The 19,131-nt window shown below is 51.6% G+C and overlaps 1 protein-coding gene across 4 annotated transcripts in view; it reads left to right on the top strand.

Annotated features, from left to right (window-relative positions):
* Positions 1-438: 438 nt before the first annotated feature.
* Positions 439-19,131, top strand: part of LOC133352795 (latent-transforming growth factor beta-binding protein 1-like) — a 107,591-nt gene continuing 88,898 nt past the window's right edge. For 3 of the 4 annotated variants that reach the window (XM_061568701.1, XM_061568700.1, XM_061568698.1), the window contains exons 1-4: positions 439-1,518; positions 3,488-3,558; positions 6,941-7,244; positions 18,824-19,005. In XM_061568701.1, the coding sequence (XP_061424685.1) occupies positions 932-1,518; positions 3,488-3,558; positions 6,941-7,244; positions 18,824-19,005 (1,144 nt within the window). In that variant the 5' untranslated portion in view covers positions 439-931. The remainder of the gene's footprint in view (positions 1,519-3,487; positions 3,559-6,940; positions 7,245-18,823; positions 19,006-19,131) is intronic. The other variant, XM_061568699.1, reaches the window with a different exon arrangement.

Genomic DNA, 19,131 nt, shown 5'->3' with positions numbered 1-19,131 from the left:
GGGTGTCACTCAAAGCCGCGCACAGATAGATCCAATGATCCGTTGCCTCTCGTGACCACCTTGCAGCCCATGCACGATGGCGTGTATGGTATTCCCAACGAGTCTCCCATCCACATGCTTAACCAATCTGCTTCGCTCCTGAGATTATCTGGCTCGCATTGAGCGCGATTTGAGTTGTACGGCTTCTCACTTTTCAGAGTTAACAACAACACAAATCAAGCCCCCTCGGCGTGCCGCCTACTCTCTCACTCGTTTCTCCCTCTCTGTTCTCTGATGCACAGTTGCCCCCACTCTTCCTCCCGACTCTCCCCTGCTCTCCTCCCCTACTCCCCCCCCCCTCTCTATTCCACACCCCCACCCACCCTCCAACACACACACACACGCGAGCGTCATCACCATCATCACAGAGGGGAAGGGAGGAGGGGCGTAGGAGCTATTCGCGAGCGACCCTGAAGATTCGTGGAGCAAATCCCAGCGCCGCGTCTGGCAGAGGAGGCGCGCCTGTGACCGCCGCCGCCGCTGCCACCACTCATCACAACCTCCTCGAGCGCCCCGAGTAATGCGCATTGTTACAGTCGAGCGACTCAACCGATTGTCCGAAGAGAGGCTCTGACTTTTTTTTGGTTTTTGTTAATGAGTAAATAAATGCGGCGATGATCAGCCGCTTGCGCAAACTGAAGACAGATTTCTCGTCCGGTCTTTAATTGGCGCCACGAGTTATCTGCGTGTCACGCGAGCCACTGCTTCGTTCTTAGGCGTGTTTGTACTTATCTGTGTATAGCGTTTATTGGGTTGAGGCGCTTGTATGTGTTGTATATGAAGGTAGGTGCATGCGACACGGACCGTGCGAAGTGCCCGCTAAATCTAATGCGGCTCTGACCAGGCTACCTGCTTGCAATCTTACATGACGTGAGTGAGACTGCGCGCTACCATGATGATGATGAAGATGATGCCTCGTCTCAGAGGTGTGGCGTTGTCATCTTATACGATGTCTCTTCTCGCTATCACGATGGCGACTTTACTTGCGCTTGGAGCAACACAGCCGAACACACAGCCCCGGAGGTCCCAACAGCACCATCATCAACAACAGCAACTGCAGCAACAACAGCAGCAGCGGACTCCTGTTCGGACCCCTCTTGTGGCGCAAAGACTTGCCCACCAATCAGCAGCAGCATCAGCAGCAGGGGCATCAGCAGCAGGGGCATCCGCAGCAGGGGCATCGGCGGTGATGGTGGCACCCGTGCAAACGAGACTACGCGGTCAAGGGACTCGCTTTGGGCACCAGGGAGACGCTCACGGCGCCACCACCACCACCACGAGTTCGGCTGGACGCGTCGACGGATATCAGGCCGGGAGGACGAGGGCGCGGGCCGTCGAAGGTGGCGCTGCCGGTGGCCACGGGAGAGGAGCGGGAGGAGGAGGAGGAGTGGTGGTGGCCACCGCGCTCGGTGCGAACCCGCGACCAGGCGTGCCCGGCCCCGCCCGTACCCAGGCCAACTCAGCCACAGCGCTCACAGGGTAACTCATTACAACCACACTCCCCACACCCACCCCACACTAACAAACTCCGGGTTATAAGACGCGGCCGGAAAGTAAGACGCACCAAAAAACTTGTACCCGGTGTCAATAACGTTGTACAAATCTGGTCGTACACACGCGCGCGCGCACGCGCACCGGATTATAAGACGCACTCGAAACTTGCTTTAAATAGCGTGGAGGTAGAAGTCGGAGGGGGGAGTTGCGTCTTATAATCCGGAAAATGGTAATTAAAATATATTAATGTTTAATGTGTACACCACTTTGTCGGTCAACCGCTGCATTCAAGCACCCCCCCCCCATCCCTCCTCCACTCCGTGGGTATTGTTTGACCATACTTCACCACGCAGGTCGGTGCGGATTCATCAATTTGGGCATAGGGGTGGGGGGGGGTGCCCAGGAACAGTTCGATCGATCGATTATCATTCCAGTGCAAATTAATGAACGATTGAATTTCCTGTGGGAGGAAAACAAACCCACCATCCGTACGAGGTGGGGGGGGGGGGGTTAACACTGAAAGCTCCGCACAGATGGAATGAGGAATCCACTCGCTGTTATTGCTCGAAAGCTAATGTTGCCTGTCCCTGCAGCGTAAGAACAGGTAACGTGAGATGTTTCCCACACAGCTCCATTGGGGGACAGGGCTATTAGAAACATTAGACTGTAGAGTGGAGCGACTCTGCAGTGGGTGGCGTGACGCGCTACACGAGTTCCATTCCCGACCACCACGGCTAACATCAGTGGCGCGTGATTCCTGAATCGGTCCCGAGCGCCCCTTGCCCCTTCGCCGACCCGCACTGACCAACGTGGTGAAGTATGAGAACGACGGCGTAGGGAGGGAGGCCTTGTACTAAAGAATGACTTTGTGAATGTACGCGCCACAATTAGTAAAAATGATTATGCAGTGTGATCCACTTAGAACAGAAATAAGTAAAAAAATGTTTTATATCAAAGCCTCTGCACGTATTTCACCAATCTCAATGTGCTTAGTTATCTATTGTTAACACTTTCCGCTGTACGATACGAGGCCGTCGCTTGATGCACACCCGTTCAACGACCTGCGAAGAAGGGAGAGCATCACCGTAAATCGGTGGCGCGTCGACAAATGGATCACCCAGCGTAATAGCCAAGGCAAAGGTGCAGGGCTGTTAAGAGGAGCACTTGGCCTACTCTTCCACGCTCGCCCAGACCTCTTGGACGAGGTGGGATGACCCACACTTTACCCCCCGCCACACGCGACCTGCCAGAACGACTGTCAATCTGCGTGCTCATATTTATATTTGCCGGGAGCACAGAGGAAGGGGGAGGAGGGGGGTCGGGGTAGGCGCGGTGTGGGTGGGGGCTTAAGAAACTGGCAACGATTGTTTATACTGCCGAGCCGGGAGATAGAAAGAATCGGCAACCTCTGCATTGCAAAACCGGTGCGCTAACCATTCGACACCACGGCAGCATCCTATATCAGAATCAGGATATTTCTTTAGACTGGAGGAATCCGATGAGCTACGAAGCTCTTTCACAGATGTGCAGTCGGGGCGGGTTTGAACGTTACAACAACAATTAATAAAAAAAACACGACAGGAGTGCAAAGTATATTTTAAAAAGTTAACAAATCACTTAAACAAATATACAAACTATGTTTTTTTACCTTACTAGGCAAAAACCCACTGAGCTATTTCGCTTCTTTTTCAAAAGCGACCTGACCACAAATGATTGCTCAACAAAGTGGCTTATCATGTGGAAATGTACAGCAGCCGAATTCTCAAAACGCGTGTTTCTGATTGCCTACAGAGGCCATTGACGACATACTCTACGGACAATCAGCACGGGCCCGGATTAACTTCAGAATGAGTGGGCGAATGCGTTCCCCAGTTCGTACTTGTGGTCTTGCCTTTGGACGTGTTGGGCAATCCAGAATGTGTTGTGACCATATCGCGTGCCGCGGTTTCTCCAGACTCAATGTCTGCGGTGGGCAATGCTGCCCGGGTTGGAGGCTGAGTCCCGGACTTCAGAAATGCACCAAACGTGAGTATGACGCGAGCCAAGCCTGTGGCTGGGTCACTGCCGTCGCGATTGAACCAGGGCTCAGTTTCCGCACACCCGGAACACCACATCCAGTATACCCCTCGCTTTGGCTATTTAGTTCAGTGCCAAATCGAACTCGTGTCGCCGGGGTTTCATAGCTCAGTGCTCTAAGCCACCGATCCACTACAATACAGGTATAAAGACAAAGATCCCCCGTATAGCCTCAACCGACTGTAGGGGCAAGTGCTGTTAGCGAGCGGCGATGAAGGCACACGAGGGGGTGGGTGGCCAGCACCACGCCCGGCACTCATTTGAGGCTGAGTCGACCTAGGGGAGGCCCAGGACCGTTTCAGATAATCGTCACTGGTGTTGGCCGTGAGCAGGAAATCGAACTCGGATCGCCGGGTTCGTAGCGCAGCGGCGCTAACCGCTACACTACCCCTCCCCACACACACACACATACCCGAACACACACACACACACTTAAACCCCCCGCCCCCAGTCGACAGCCCCCATTCAAGGTCTCTCCCCGCAAACAGAATGCCCCTTTCTCCCCCTCCCCTCTATCTGGGTAGTTTTTTTTTGTTTTAATGCCGACGAGCTCGGCAGTCTGTCGTGGACAGGTGCGTGCAACGCACGGGCACAGAGAGCTGCGTTATTGGGGTTGCACACAAACAGCAGCAATCATCGCCCCCCCCCCTACTGGCATCCAATTGCCCGCGCGCAGGCCAGGTGCCGAGTCACCTTGTGCCGCACAGGGATAGCTGCCACTGGGGGGCTTCAAATGTCTTGAGATGAGCTGTGATGTAAAGCCCCCCGCTAGGGCTCTCAATGCAATTCACTCCCTTCCTGTCCGTGCCGTCCAGCGCTGTCACACCGCACCGCACCGCGCCTCGCCATCGCCTCGTTGCACCCAAACACGTGGGGACATTGCAGACTTGACAACAGCCGTCTCCCCTCCGCTGTGGGTGAAACATCTCGCGTGTGAAATAGCGGGTTGGCTGCGGCCCCATCGCGTCGTGATGAGCGAGACGAGTCCCACTCTGTGCGAAGTCGACAGCGGACGTCACATGGCACGGCTGCCCCTCCCCCAACTGCCCCCGTCACGGGACTGTGGAATTTCCACCAAAGGCTCGCGACACTCAATGGAGATGGGCGTTGCTACGCATTGGCCTCTTCGAGCAGGGAGAATGGGTTGTTTAACGCGGTGTGGGGTTTTCTTTGGCACTGGATGTCTAATAAACTGTTAAAGTGGTGTTAAATGGCCGAGATGTGTGCCAAAGCTGTTTCGGTAGCTGTGATATTCGTGTACAATGTGAATCGTGGAGATTTTTTTGGCCATACTTCACCCACACTGGGGAGTGCGGGATCACGAAGGCCGGCAGCTGGAGAGTAGTTCAGTCACGGAATGAGATTGTGCCGCGTGCTGACCGGGCAGTCCTTGCAACATTAGCCTACATCGCCTGTTTGTATAACCACTTGGATGTCACTGGAAGTCCACCCATCCAAATAAATGAAGGTAGAATCCAGCGGTAGTAGTATCCGAGTAGTAGTCGTGAGTATCCAGGCCCGAATCCCCAGCTCAACTCCAGAGATCTGACATGATGGGGCGCATTCCCAGTAATTTGGTCATATGCACATTTGTGGTATTCGAAAAAAAACAACAGCCATGTGGGAGCCTATTAACGAGTGATCCTAGCTATGCCATGTGTTGTGTTTATACATCTGGCAGTGTGGATAGGGGTGGGGTGGTGGTGGGGGGGGGGGGATTGTGAGTGCAGTATACGCCCAGGCCAGATTAATCGACTTGCAGATTCCAATTACCCCAATTATCTCATTATGAATAATGCACGCGCAGAGCCCGCTTTGCCATTCTACTGCTGGATGAGGGTTCGCTGCAAGCCGCGCGGGTCACGGTGGCGAGTTATTTGCCCGTTAACCTCCGCTGTCGTAGACGTCTTCAAAGTCCACACATCGTGTCAGCGTGGCCACGTGGAATGCGCTGACCTCTGATGTAACACCACTTTGACGACTGAAACCCACGCGATTTCCAAAATAACGTGAACGACGCAGACAGAGAGAGAGAGAGAGAGTTTCGCCGACGCGAGCCAATGCCACAGCAGCGCTCTGTTTCTCTCTCTTTGTCTCTGTCCCAGGTAACTTGCAAATTTGAGCCTTATGCAATGATGTACTGTGCCGTGAGTGTACATACGGACAGCCGCGTACGCGCGGTGGTGCACGACAAGTGTGATCAACAGAGGGCATGTGAACTCACTTTAGAAGCATTTCCACTGCTTTAATGCCCCGTGCACATGGGACGGGTCGCGTTGGGTTGCCACCTGGCCTGGTTTTCCCAGGATTGTTCTCTTGTTCTGTTGGTAGCTGTCCTCGGAAATTTTTAAAGCTTGGAACATTAACAGTGGCAGTCTTTGTCAGTACCGGTGTAATAATGCCCCCCCCCCCCACGCACTCAAGACGATGTTTTCGGCCCGGTGGTTCAGCGGCAGAAAGAGTGGACTCGCAATCATGAAATGGACATTTGAATCCTGGTTGGCGTTGACTTAACCCATCATCCATTCTTGGTCGATAAAATACCTACAACTTTGTTGCGAAGTAAATCGTAGTTGTCCCATGGATAGACTCAACCAAGCGCCGTGGGAATGTGGAATTTCCACCACTGGCTCAGGGCTGTAAGCAAGGAGATGACCACCACTTCAATACTCATTTGATTTTGGATTGACTTTGACAAGACAGTGGATTGACGATTAGCTCCCAGCTTCTCTGAATTTGTGAGATTTGCTTCGTCTTCTTCCCGTGATATGTCCCGGTTTATTTCCATTTGGGAAGCACTCTCGCAGGGATCTATCTCTCTCCCTCTCTCGTGGATTATAAGACGGACTTTGGTCTCTCTCTTGCGTTGCTTCGCTCCTGATATTCCTCCGTTCATCCCGTCGAGTCTTTTCCCGCTCGTCACTCTTCTCACCTGTCTCTTCTTTACCCACTCTTATTCCTTCGATATTTTTGTCCATGTCTCGCTCTCTCTCTCGCTCTCTCTGGCTCCCCACATCACATCTGAGGATTGTCGCTACGATTACGCTCGGAAGGCGCCGGTCATTTGGAAGACGCATACTTGGGGTTTCTTGTTTTTCTCTCTCTCTCTCGTTCTACACGGCTGCTCGAAATATAAATACAAAACTAAACCTCTAAATTTTGTACCATTAACAAAATGTGCAGTGGACACCGACGGGAAATCTGCACATGGATCGCGATGATTATGATGATGCCATCCCTAAATACAAGTTTGAGTTTGTGTGAGAAAGTAGGTGACCAATCATCACTCCCCCCCCCCTGCACCCCCCCTCACCCCACCCACTGCACCCAGCCATCTGTACCCCTGCCTGCCAGAACGAGGGCATGTGCCTGCGACCACAGCTATGCCTCTGCAAGCCGGGATTCGCCGGACAGGCGTGCGAGGTGGTGAGGGCTCCCGCGCAGTTGCAGCCACACGGCGCCGCCAAGAAGCCGGCAGCCTCCCTGCTGCAGCCCGGTGACGGCCAGCCGCAGCAGAAGCAGCAGCAGCAGAAGCAGCAGCCGGAGCCAAGCGGTGATGGTGGTGGCGTTCCAAGCGGCGTGGCGTCACTGAACCGGAACCCAAACCGCAGCCACGCAGCGGCCGGGAGGTCACCGTGAGTGTCTGGGTCATTCTAATTCATATTGTTGCCATGATTAACGTTATATAGAGTCATAATTTTTGGTTGGAAATGGATAGTAAAAAGAAAACCCAGCGATTTTACTGCTCCCGTGTCACTGGCTCCGTATCACAGCCTCTCGGAAATGAATTGAGGTTGGGTCGTGTGCACGGGGGGGGTGGTGCGAGGGAGAAGCACAGGTAGTGCACGGGCCATCCAGCCCGCTCCGCTAACCCATAACACCTGGTGCTTAGCCCACGGGCAACGAACATGCACACACACGCAAACACATGCCGGCTTTTCACAAACACAAAAAGATGTCTGCTCAACACAGCTTTAGATCTTTTTTTTTACCCTCTTCTTTTTTTAAACCCACTTATGATGTTTAATCCATCGCATCGATTTGCAAGACATTTCTCGAAGAATAAACTCACCGTTGTACACTTATCGAATGACAACGTGCGTTGGAGACTCCGCTAATGTCTTCCCAAGACGTCAACCTTTGGGCTCTCAGAGCCGTGACCTTAGGGAGGCTCGTTTATCAAATTGCACCATGGAGGTCACGGTGAAGGTCACCATGGAGAGGGATCCAGGAGGGAGACAGTAGTGGTCGTGTTAGTCGCGCCCAACGTTTTTTGCTCTGCCCCCTTGCAGCGGAACAAGCTGACACGGTACCCAACACATTTTACGTGCAGCGTACTGTTTGATTTCTTACGCAGGTCAAAGGTTATAGGCGTCACATGGCCCATCATTAAAACGACAGGTCCCTGGTTCCTTGCGGTCAGAATCACCCCCGTGCCCGTCTCTGTGCAAGAGAAATTACTCAAGTGAGTGGCTGTGACCGACAGACCGACAGAGTATGTTTTATACAAATCAGGAGATCTAGGCAAAGATGACGGGATGGGGGGGGGAGGAGTTTGGTTATCTTCAGATAAGTGGGGGTGATAGGTCGAAGCGTACGTTGAGGACATTAAATAGAAAGAGGGAGGGGGGAGACAGGTCTCTGGTTCCACACAGTCGAGTTATTGTTGCCTTTCGGCGAGAGCTAACGAGTCCCCATAGAGTCGGGGCACAAGCCCGCTCCGTATATTGGGGGGCTCCCAGAGGCGCGTGGCAGCGGCCAGCATCGATGACTGTTGGCACAGTCCTGGTGATGAGTGCTGACGAGGTCGAAACAGGAAGAACGGCTGCGCGTGTGTCTTTGTTTCACTGCTGCCAGTCGCTGGGACGGCCCACGTCGTTCTCAACTCTGTGAGTCGGTGATTTCTGAACGACACAACGGCCACGCTGTTCAGTTCCTTTTGAGCTGGTGGTCTGGATAAGGCTGAGGGCATTAATACGTCTTTGTGTGTTGTTGATACACAGAGTCAGTCATCGGTAGAGGGAGAAGAGCCAAGACCCGAGCCAGAAGTCGCTGTGACCCCGGGGACTTGGGTTATGTGTTACTTTATTATTCCTACTGCTACTCTGCGTGTTTGCCCAGGAATACTCTTTTTCAGGAGGGTCCTGCCGAGGTTTCGCAGTCAGGGAAGCGATGTTATTGCCGCGTGTGATCCCAATCGAGTGATTTGCAGGGTAGTTTTTCGCGTCGGGATGTGATATCGTTTTTTTTATTCGCAATGGGAGGAAACCAGAGAACCCATGCAGAGCAGGGGGCGATCATACAAACTCCACACCAAGAGGCGCCCGATTTGGGAATCGTACCGAGGCTCTTGCTGCTCCGAGTTGAAGTTCGTTTGTTGAATCGGCTGAGGACTCAAGAGATCGTGGTGAGTGTCACTCTGCGAAAGTATCTTCGGTCATCAAAATTACAAAAGCAGTTCATACAATGAGATGAAGTACAATGCAGCAAGCGGAAATCACAACAAAAACAACTGTATCACGTGATGAGTCAAACATATTTCATGAACATAAATACGTATTAATTAAAAGTTAAATATTACATTCCCTGCAGCACAAATCGGCTCGGGGCAGGTACTTTTTAGATTGATCATAGTACAAATTACAAAATTACGGAGACATTGGACATTGAACAGCTATAGGGTGATTCATATGTAACAAGACAAGGCTATGTGTCAATTGCTATTGAATCTCTCATGAGATGGGAGGCAGATGAACCGACATTTTTTTTTGAAGCGATGGCTTCATCGTTCGCACGGTGGCAGTGGGCAGCAGCAGCGGCGGGCAGCAGGGTAATCCACCCACATTCATCCTCGCTCGAGTGCGAACACGTGGGCAGCCACGAGTGCTGCCCGCACCGTTGTGGGGAGTGGTGGCGCAGCGGTTAGCGCTCACGGCCACCAACCCCTTGGTCGACTCAACTTCAAAGAAGTAACCCGGTGTGGCGTGTTAACATCGTCGCTTGGGGAGACAAAGTGGCCGGGGGTGGTGGTGTTAGCCTGGCCCTCGTGTGCCGTGCCCGCCTTCATAGGTGGACGCTGACAGCACTTGCTCTCAATCAGTTCAAGGCTATATGGGGGATCTTTGTGCCTGTGTGTGTGCGCTGCGCGCGTGTGTGTGTGGGAGCTTTTGCGAAAGAGGGAACGTTTTGCGAGTGTGTGAGCGTTTGTGTGTCAGTGAGCGTGTTTCTATGTATTCGTGTCGCTCTCTACCGTGCAGAGCCTTCGTGTAGTGGTTAGCGCGCTGCGCTACGAACCTCGGCCCCCCGCGTTCGATTCCCGCTCACGGTTTTAACATCGGTGACGAATTTCTGAGCCGGTGCTGCACCTCCTCTAGGTCGACTCAGCCTTAAAACGAGTACCTCGATGCGGTGTGTAAACATCAGCTTTGTGGAGGGGAGACAAAGGCGGCCCGCGCGTGGTTGCTGGCCATCCACCCCGCTCCCTCGCATGTCGTGTCGACCTTCATTGAAGCTCACGAACAGCACTTGCCCCAGCGGTCTCTTTAGAGGCTTTTTGGCGACACTTTGTATTTGTGTTACAGTACTGTGAGCGTTGGGAAGGTATTGCATTTCGATTTAAAGCTTTCGTGACTACAGGGATTCATCTTCTTGGTTCTTTCGGTAGTCACGTAGAAGGGAAGTAATAAAATAATAAAAATAAATTATTTTATTATGTTTTATTTTTATTATTTTATTACTAATAAAAATAAATTATTTTATTATGTTTTATTTTTATTATTTTATTACTTCCCTTCTACGTGACTTTACTGAAAGAACCAAGAAGAGGTATTGCATTGCAAAGGCTGCCAACAGCTTTAGCTTTTCAGCAGTGCGTGTTTTACACCCCACCGGTGAGGGATATCGTAATTAACTCGTGTGTGTGTGTATCTTGATGTGTGTGTATCTTGATGTGTGTGTGTATCTTGATGTGTGTGTGTATCTTGATGTGTGTGTATCTTGATGTGTGTGTGTATCTTGATGTGTGTGCGTATCTTGATGTGTGTGTGTATCTTGATGTGTGTGCGTATCTTGATGTGTGTGTGTATCTTGATGTGTGTGCGTATCTTGATGTGTGTGTGTGTGCATCTTGATGTGTGTGTGTATCTTAATGTGTGTGTTTGTATCGGGGGAGCGGTAGTGCAGTGGTTAGCGCGCTGCGCGACCAATCCAGCGGAGCCGAGTTCCATGCCCGCTCAATGACCAATATCAGTGAGAATTTTATGAACACATCCTGGGCCTCCCCGAGTTCTGCTCAGCCTTACATGACTATTTGGTGCTGCGTGTTTCGACATCAGCACTGGGGGAGACAACGTCGATCGGGCATGGTCCTCGCCACACCACCGGTTTGTGCGCTGTCAGCCTTCTTCGGTGATCTCCACAGCACTTGCCCCTCCTACAGCTTGTGTACGCCAAACAGGGGATCTTTGTCTACATATCCCTCTAGTAGTGTTGGTGGTGCCTTTGGTGCAGTCTCATTGTCACAGCACGTACAACTCATGCAATAATAGCTCTTGCTTTGCGACTCGCAGATGGCAGTGATGCGGTGGTCGCCCAGCTGTTAGTTATCTCGATTAAAACGATTTTGCCTGCTCTCCAGGTCAAGTCACTCTCTCTCTCTCGCTTCTTCTGTCATCACATGGCGGCTCGCGATGAGACTGGATGAACTTTTTCCATTCCTCGGTCATGGTGATTGCTTCCCGTCGACGTACATTTTTCTTCGTTAACTTTCTCCTCCATTAGGCTGTCAGGCAGCCTCTTGTATGGACGGCCTCCCCCCAGTAAACATGCCAACGTTGTATCAACGTTAGAATGTGGGTTGGAACCATTGCACCAGCGTTGGCTTTAACGTTGGTTCGACGTTCCATGTTTACTGGGTCTATGTCTTGCTCCTGCCACATGGCAGTACAAGATCATCATCATCATCATCAGCAGCAGCAGCAGCCGTGATACATCCACTGCCAATCCCTGCCTTAGATTTTTCGCTAAGCTTTTGGGGCCACTACCCCATCCGCACACAAACCATGGCAGATGCTTGATGCGCAAATGTAAAATGGAAAACTCTCTGGCCAGAGTGCTGCTGTGGTCACCCAGAACACAACCGTAGAACATGGAACGACTCAATGCCCGATTCACAAATACGAAGGAGGCATCGTGACAGCGATAATTCGCCCCTCTGCCGCTCCTGATGCAATTATCTGGCGCAACCAGCTGAGTGTAAACGTATCGCTGTTGCCGCGCATCAAAGGCCTCCCAAACATTTCTTCCATTAATGAAGTCGCTCCTCTCCAGCACGTGACCTCCGACCTCTGGGAGCTCGTCTCGCTCCGCTGTCTTCCCCCGCTTCCTTCTTGAGCCGTCTCCGCTCCGCGTAATCGCCGAGCCATCGCCTCGGCGATCTGAACTCATGCAGAGGGCCCGTCTCTCGCTCGGGATGAGGTAACTTGCGCGGTGAGGGCGTCTCGGCCGCGCAGTTTGCCAAACGACGGCACGACCCGCAGCGGCGTTCCTCGCCAAAGCCTGCGAGCTGGCGCCGTTGGCTGAATCTCGGCCTACCCTTGGCTGTCGTACGACAGAGGCCACAAAGCTTTCACCATTTCCTTTCGCTTGTTGTGAAGCCAAGAAAAACAACATGTGAAATTGACGCATGTTTCGCCAAATTGGAACCTTTTTTTTTTCAACGGCCGCGAATTAATACTGCTGGCCTCACGACGGGGGCTTGGGGCCTACCACGTATTCATAAATATTCTGATTCTGATGTTTTCAGGAAATCGGTCGCTTCGTGCGACACAGCCGTCAGTTGCGTGTGTGCGAGCGTTTGTACTCGAGGCAGTGGCGTTCAGGCGCTGCCGAGCGGCAGTCTTGCGGAATGAAGTCATCGTCCGCTATTCGAGTGTCAAACCGCACAGCAGCTGTTCCTTGCGAGCTCCAGGGTTGTGACCAGAAGCTAGCGGCACCCTGGCGTCTATTTTTTTTCCCGCCCTCCCTCCCTTCGTTCAAACAAAAACATTTTTGGCAATTGGCTGAAAATGGTTTTTCTCCAGTGGAACTTCCAATTGCCCCGCGTAAGGCCAATGGGATCGTTGACAGGCCATTAAAATCACACACCCGCGCGTGCGTACATACGCACGCGCGCAATCCGTCAACAATCAACAGAGGAGTTCGCAGCATTGAGGACGCTGGTAATTTCATGCAGATGGTGCGCGTCACGTGTCAGGGCAACGATTCTCCCCTGGTGGCGTCTATGGGCAAGTTCCACGATCGCAGACGCACGCTTCAGACACTTGAAAGATCGTGGGGCGATCGTTCGGATAATCACGACGTCGTTTTATTGGACTGTGGTTCAGATATGTCCCGCACCTCCGGCTAACACGACTGGCTGCGTACGGTGCGAAGGAAGTTCAACACACATATATTTTAAAAGTGTGTCCACCTTTCTTGCCTCGAGAGAAAATCTCATAAAATACCACGAGGTCAGACGTGCTCAAACCAACCACTTATTCCGTAAATAAACCATAGTTTATACAACTATAGACAATGACGATGATATGTATTAATCGGAAGACTTTGAATAGTTTGATGATAGCCTATGGACGAGACTTGTCATAGAATGGCAGCGACCGCAATGCATGGAGTGATGATGATGATGAAAGCCAACTAACACGTAATTCGATCGATTAGATGGAGCGATGAAATCAGTTTGCGCGCAGTACGCACCGCCACATCGATTATTGCATCGTTCGACCCATCAGGAAAAATAACGGCTTGGGGAGGGAGGCCTTCATCCGGCAGTGGGTAGACGATGACTGATACGAATGTTGATGTTGCCGAATTTGTAAAGCCGCCAATAGCACGTGGGCTGTGATTCAGCAATTGCGATGCCCCGGTAGTTGGCTGTCGTAGCATGACTCATCTCTCTGCTCTGACCCAAGACGTTCGCCCCAAATGTTAGCGACTGCCTGCGCCTTGGCGGCTTGCGTGCACGTACTTTGAACTTCTTTGGCACCGTACGTAAGCTAGCCTTGCCAATCGGAGCTGCTGCTGCTGCTGCTGCACAGCTCAACCGGCGTGTTGCTCAGGTCGGTCGTGACCACGCGCGTTCTTCGCCAACAATGTCCGACGTTTTCGCTCCCGGCACGCGGAGCGAAACGTCGGGACGAACGGCAACACACGCGGGGTGCATGACCGAGGGAGCTGTGTCCACGTGCGCGCGCTTAGCTCGGTCGCAGACACGCCGAGACCTACGCGGGGCCTCGCACAGCTCTTGTTTTCGCTGCCCCGGGGACACCTTTTTGTGAAACGGGACGTTTAAGACGCCTTAAAGAGCGCATTCCTGGGTAAATGTGTTCAATAAATAAACTCGATTCGAGCGCGGTAAGTGCCGGCGTGCTCGCCCTGGCTCTGCGGAGTTTTGTTTAGCCCCTGTCGACGACCACGGGGTGGGGGGATTCGGGGTGGGTGAGGTTTTTGTGCTCGATCTGGAACGGCGGCCGCGCGAGTGCTTCTGTTAACAACACATCCACGTGAAACACGCGCACCTTGTAAAGTACATCCCCCCCTGGGCTGTTGATCCCCAGATAGGGTGGCGGCAGCGACGGAGGCGGTGAAGTGGCCTTATCGGCAATCGGCCACAGGCTCAGCGGCAATTAGCTGAGCACCCACACTGAGCTCTCGTGAGCTTGACAGATGTTGCACTCGTAGAGGCGGTTAGATAATTGGGCCCGATTGACGCTCTCCAGATTCTCCGCCGTCGCAAAGTTCCTCCCGTAGCGGGGCGTCGCTCGCGGCGGTCGTTATTCACCCGCAGAAACGAGTCTGGGGCGCACTGACAAACAAAGTTTGTTAACTTCGCTGTGTCCGATAAACGCAGAGTGCACGCGCGGGGCGGGGGGGGGGGTGCTGCTGGAGTGGACAACTTTGCCTGGAAGCCCAAATGCTTGAGCCAACGAGAGAGTGGCAGCCGATAAACTTGGTTCAGGATAACGAACGGCCGTCTTGAATTGCTTCGCAGCAGTTGCCATCTTCCCGTAATTAGAAAACAGGGTGATCCGTTTATAGATACGCCGTGGAAAAAATAACTATAGGAATAAATGACGGAGAAAACTGCATTTTGTTTATTTCACAAGCTTCCCGACACATCTCCCACCCGTCTCAAGGATAAGAGAATTAGCCCTTTTACGCGGGGAGACATATATGGGAAGGAGGCGTAATTGTCTGCCTATTTATGCTGGAAGCCAAATTTTTTCCATTTATAGATATCCCACCAAAATGAGTGTGTAATTACAGAGAAATCAACATTGTATTTCAAAGCATCTAACTCCATGTACACGCCTCCCTCCAATCTTGATACACATGTTCACATTTTCAGCGCTCTCCTCTGTAGAATAACGGAGCCATCGCTGTCGAAATATTCAATCGCCTGTTTAGAAGTAAATCAGGGTCATTAGAAATTAATGGTGTATCGATAAATGGGCCACCCCAAAGGAAAGACTCAATTGATTCCTCTTTTCTGCAATGTTTCCCTGGTGGACCTTGATAATAATCCTAACATTGAAGTGGAAGTTGGGGTGAGCAGTGACGCACGAGCAGACACACCGTAAAACGAGCTCTGCCATCTGAGTTTGATTCCTTGCCACGGCTAATATCGATGGCAAGTCGCATCTAAACCATTCACGGGCCTTCTCTTCAACAAAACTCATACTATCATGGTGAGGTCTGGTCAAACAACCCCCATGAATGACCTTCACAGCAATTGGGTAGGCGTGTCAGTCTGTTAATTATTTGATTCTAACACCAAGGCAAGTGGTAGTTTCCTTGATGCCGCATTTTAAAAACATTCTCACTGCCCTCACCCCATAAAAAATACGGTGCACTGAATCCTAAACGTGATTGTCCGAGGACAAAGCCTGCCAACGGCTCGTTATAACTTTTGCTACACTATGTAACTATAATCAAGGTGTATAGAAGGCTCCTTTGGGAGGGTGGGGGAGCGATCGCTTCACTCGGCATTAAAACAACTGCGGAAACATGAAGTTGATGTTCGTGTGTGTACGTGTCGAGAAAAATAAACCATTATGCGCCACGTTCCTGGTGTGCGTGCAGCCCCCCACCCCACCGCACCCCGGCGTGCTTCCGATGTTGACGCACTTGAAGCTTGAACGTGCCGGGATTATTCACTTCACAGCAGCTCTCCAGCTTCTGGCATGTTGATTGCCCGAGCCGTGTTTCCGCGTGCTGAGGCTCGGCACTCTCTCGGTGAAACTATGCTAAGTGTCCCCTTTCTTGATTCCGTTTCAAAGGGGGCAAGCAGAGAATGCGCGATGGCCACGAGCGCAAACGTCGGACTTCAAAGATCGCGCCGGACCCCTCGCTGTCGTTTGTCATCGTTTTGCTCGTCGCGTTTTTAATCGTCGGGGGTAATTCAATTGTCTCTTTTGCAAGCTTTTCCCCTGGATCATTCTGACCCCGTTGGGCTGAGACAGCTCGCGTTATTGTTTCATTGTCACCGCCACCGAGAAGGCATTACGGGGGTGTACTTTGGCAGGGTGCGTGCCATGTGTTGCCGCTTTCCACACACAGTGTGCATTCTTCCATTCGCTTTGAGGCTATTAGCCTTGTTAGTGTCAGCCCCGAAGTGGTGGCTTAATTTCTGTAAACATTAGCCCCCCTTCATTTTTTATTTGTCGCGCTCCAGCCAGCTCCAGGATGTAACGTTTAAAGATGAACCCGTTTGTGCGAGCACACGCGAGCGTGTGTTTTGCTTAACCGAGTGTTCAGTGTTGATTTATGGAGACAAGAATGTTGTTCTCAAGCCATCATGGCTCTGGAAGCTGAGATCGCCACTTTGATGAAGTTGGAACCTTCCCCGGTGCCAGGAATGTAATTTTAAAAAAGGTTTTAACCACCGCTGCTAACTTGAGCCCGGGTGACGAGTAACAAATAAACACGACGTGCCCGCTCACGCCGCTTTACATCTGTTTTAATGTAATGTCCTGTGCTTTTATTATATTTGTTTATTTATTAGTGAGAGCTCGGGCAACTTCATGAAATTCTGCTCAGTCAAAAGTCCGGCATAATGGTAGATTTTATTCACATTAGTCTTTTCCAGAATTTCATTGTTGATGTGGTCATAGTAAAATAAAACAAACGCTTTCCTAAATATTTGCTCTATCATTCGTTCACCTATAAATATTCCACTATTTTGTCTGCAGTGATCTGAGTGTACATCCATGTGAGGGTCGAATCAGGTTTTGAGGCTGTCGCCTCTAAAAGGCTAAAATTGGAGAAACTCCGAAAGGCCCAAACTCACACGAGATGGAGTCAGCAGGGGGTCCATGAGAGCAGACACAGCAAACAGCCACCGATGAACACGAGATGGAGTCAGCAGACACATCAAACAGCAACCGACGAACACGAGAATTCTCACCGTTCCAAATGAAAGTAAGCAAAAGTGCAAGTTACACAAACAAAGTCTCGGTTGCTTTCATCTCAAACTGCAGAGCTGCCAGGACGATAGTCCAAGCAAATAAAATACTGGGGTTCGTAACGAGCAACACGAGGAAAATATTCAAGGCTTTCTGGGCGTTGCAGGGCAATACAATACAACATTCGTCAAATAGACAAGATCAACTTTAAACAGCAAAGGTAATCGGTTAGGTTGTAACCAGATCAACACGGTCCTAATAGCGAATGATCAAAGTCCAGCAGACACCGATGCACAGTCATGAAAGAAGGGTTGTGATCTGAATCTCACAGGTCTCGGGTCGGGGTCAAGTAAGACTGCATAGGTCACAGACTTTGCGGTGTATTGCCACAAGCCCAACGGCGTGTGGAGGTGGTAAGGTTGCAGGGTTCGAAGGTGGTCTCAGCACAGACCAAGCAGAGTTGTGCAGCTGGCAGGGTTTGAAGGTCTGGGGAGCACAAGCTGAGCAGGGCCACTGAGGTGGTGAGGTTGTGAGGCTCAGTGGCACTCGGGATAGGCTCCCAGGCTTTCTCCCGTTGCTGGAATTGCAACCTTGTACTAAGATCTACTCGCAGGCCTATCCAGGCACTGACACTGTACTAAACGAGTTGGTGCGCACCTAGCAAGGTCGCACTTGGTTGATGGAAGGAGATTAAGCATCTGTATGCAGTTACAGGCAAGCGTGAGGCTGAGTACGAGGCACTAGGCCTCACAGGCCTCACCAGGCAAAGTCAGCGGAGGGGCTCTAAAAAGGTTCGCAAGCGTCTCCAAAGTTTTCTCATTTCTCCAGGCAGGTCTCCTAGGTTCCCCGTGCAGGATTCTGGGTCACTATCCTTTTCGGTGATGCTGGACACAATCTTCCCCAACCTCATTTAAGACGTCCCGCCTCAATCCTTCTCGACCAGGGAGTCGGAAACTAAATTAATATAACAAGAGGCATTTTTTTCGAATTCGGTGAAAAAAACACCTCAATATTTCAAGAGCCGCAATGCACGTTGTGAGCACAAGACGACGGTCATAAATAAATAACTTTATGAGGCAGTCCTTAAAGAGCCGCAGGTTGCCGACCCCTGGCCTAGACAGTCTCACCCTCAAGATGGAGTCCCCATAAATATCGCTCGGCGGGGGGGAGGGCACCGTTTTGAACTGGTAGGTTTCACGTGGCCGTAGGCCATGTGAAAATGAAGTCACAGGCCATAGGTTACCCACCCCTGGTCTAACTCGAGGGGGCGTCGTGGTGGCAAGTTGTTAAATACCTCGCCTGGTACCTCTTCCGGTGGGACCCCGCCTGGTTTGGGGCAGCGGGTCCATTCCTCATCTGTCTATCCTCTGCTTTATATAACCGGTTTAGTTTATGTTGACGGTATATACTTGCGTCACAATGCGATGTAACGGGCCCGCGTATTGCCTCAATAAAGAAAATCTCGCCTGGTATGCAGGAGGTCGTGGGTTCGATCACGGCCCTACCGCATTTTGTACGTTTGGAGTTTGCGAGTCTCTCTCTCTCCCCGTGGTCGCATGGATTTTTCTCCGTGTCCTTCGATTTTTCCTTCCATATTTAGAATCGACATGCGTTTAGATAAGCCACTTCATTGAGCTATCAATTGTGGCCAGATCGCTTCTGAAAAGAGCTACAGAGCTCAGTGGGCCTTACCTGGTAAAATACAAACTTGTTTTAGTTTAGTGACTTGCGTTTGTATTTCCCTCTTGACCCAGCCAAGGGCAGGCAGCTCAGGGTGGAGCACCTCCTCACCTGGGTCCCCAGCAGAGGCTGGTGAGGCAGAGGATCATCGGGCGGCAGGCGCTGAACCGCTTATTGAGTGGCCGGGGCAGCGGACGCCTGAGCCATGGGGACCCCCTGGGTCTGCAGTACGTGCCCAGGCCCGGTGACGAGAACGGTGAGGAGTTTTTGAGGTCATGGCGTCGGTCTGAGATGCATAAAAAACTCACTGCCTGGCGGGTGGGTGAACATGTCGGCATGATGATTTTCGTTGTTACGCAAGTTAGAGGGATCCTCATTTTGA

This window comes from Lethenteron reissneri, chromosome 41 (genome assembly GCF_015708825.2).
Source record: "Lethenteron reissneri isolate LAM-NWPU_2019-01 chromosome 41, ASM1570882v1, whole genome shotgun sequence".
Classification (NCBI taxonomy): Eukaryota; Metazoa; Chordata; class Hyperoartia; order Petromyzontiformes; family Petromyzontidae; genus Lethenteron; species Lethenteron reissneri.
The sequence above is the reverse complement of the archived record's forward strand: the minus strand, read 5'-3'. Positions and strand labels throughout refer to the sequence as shown.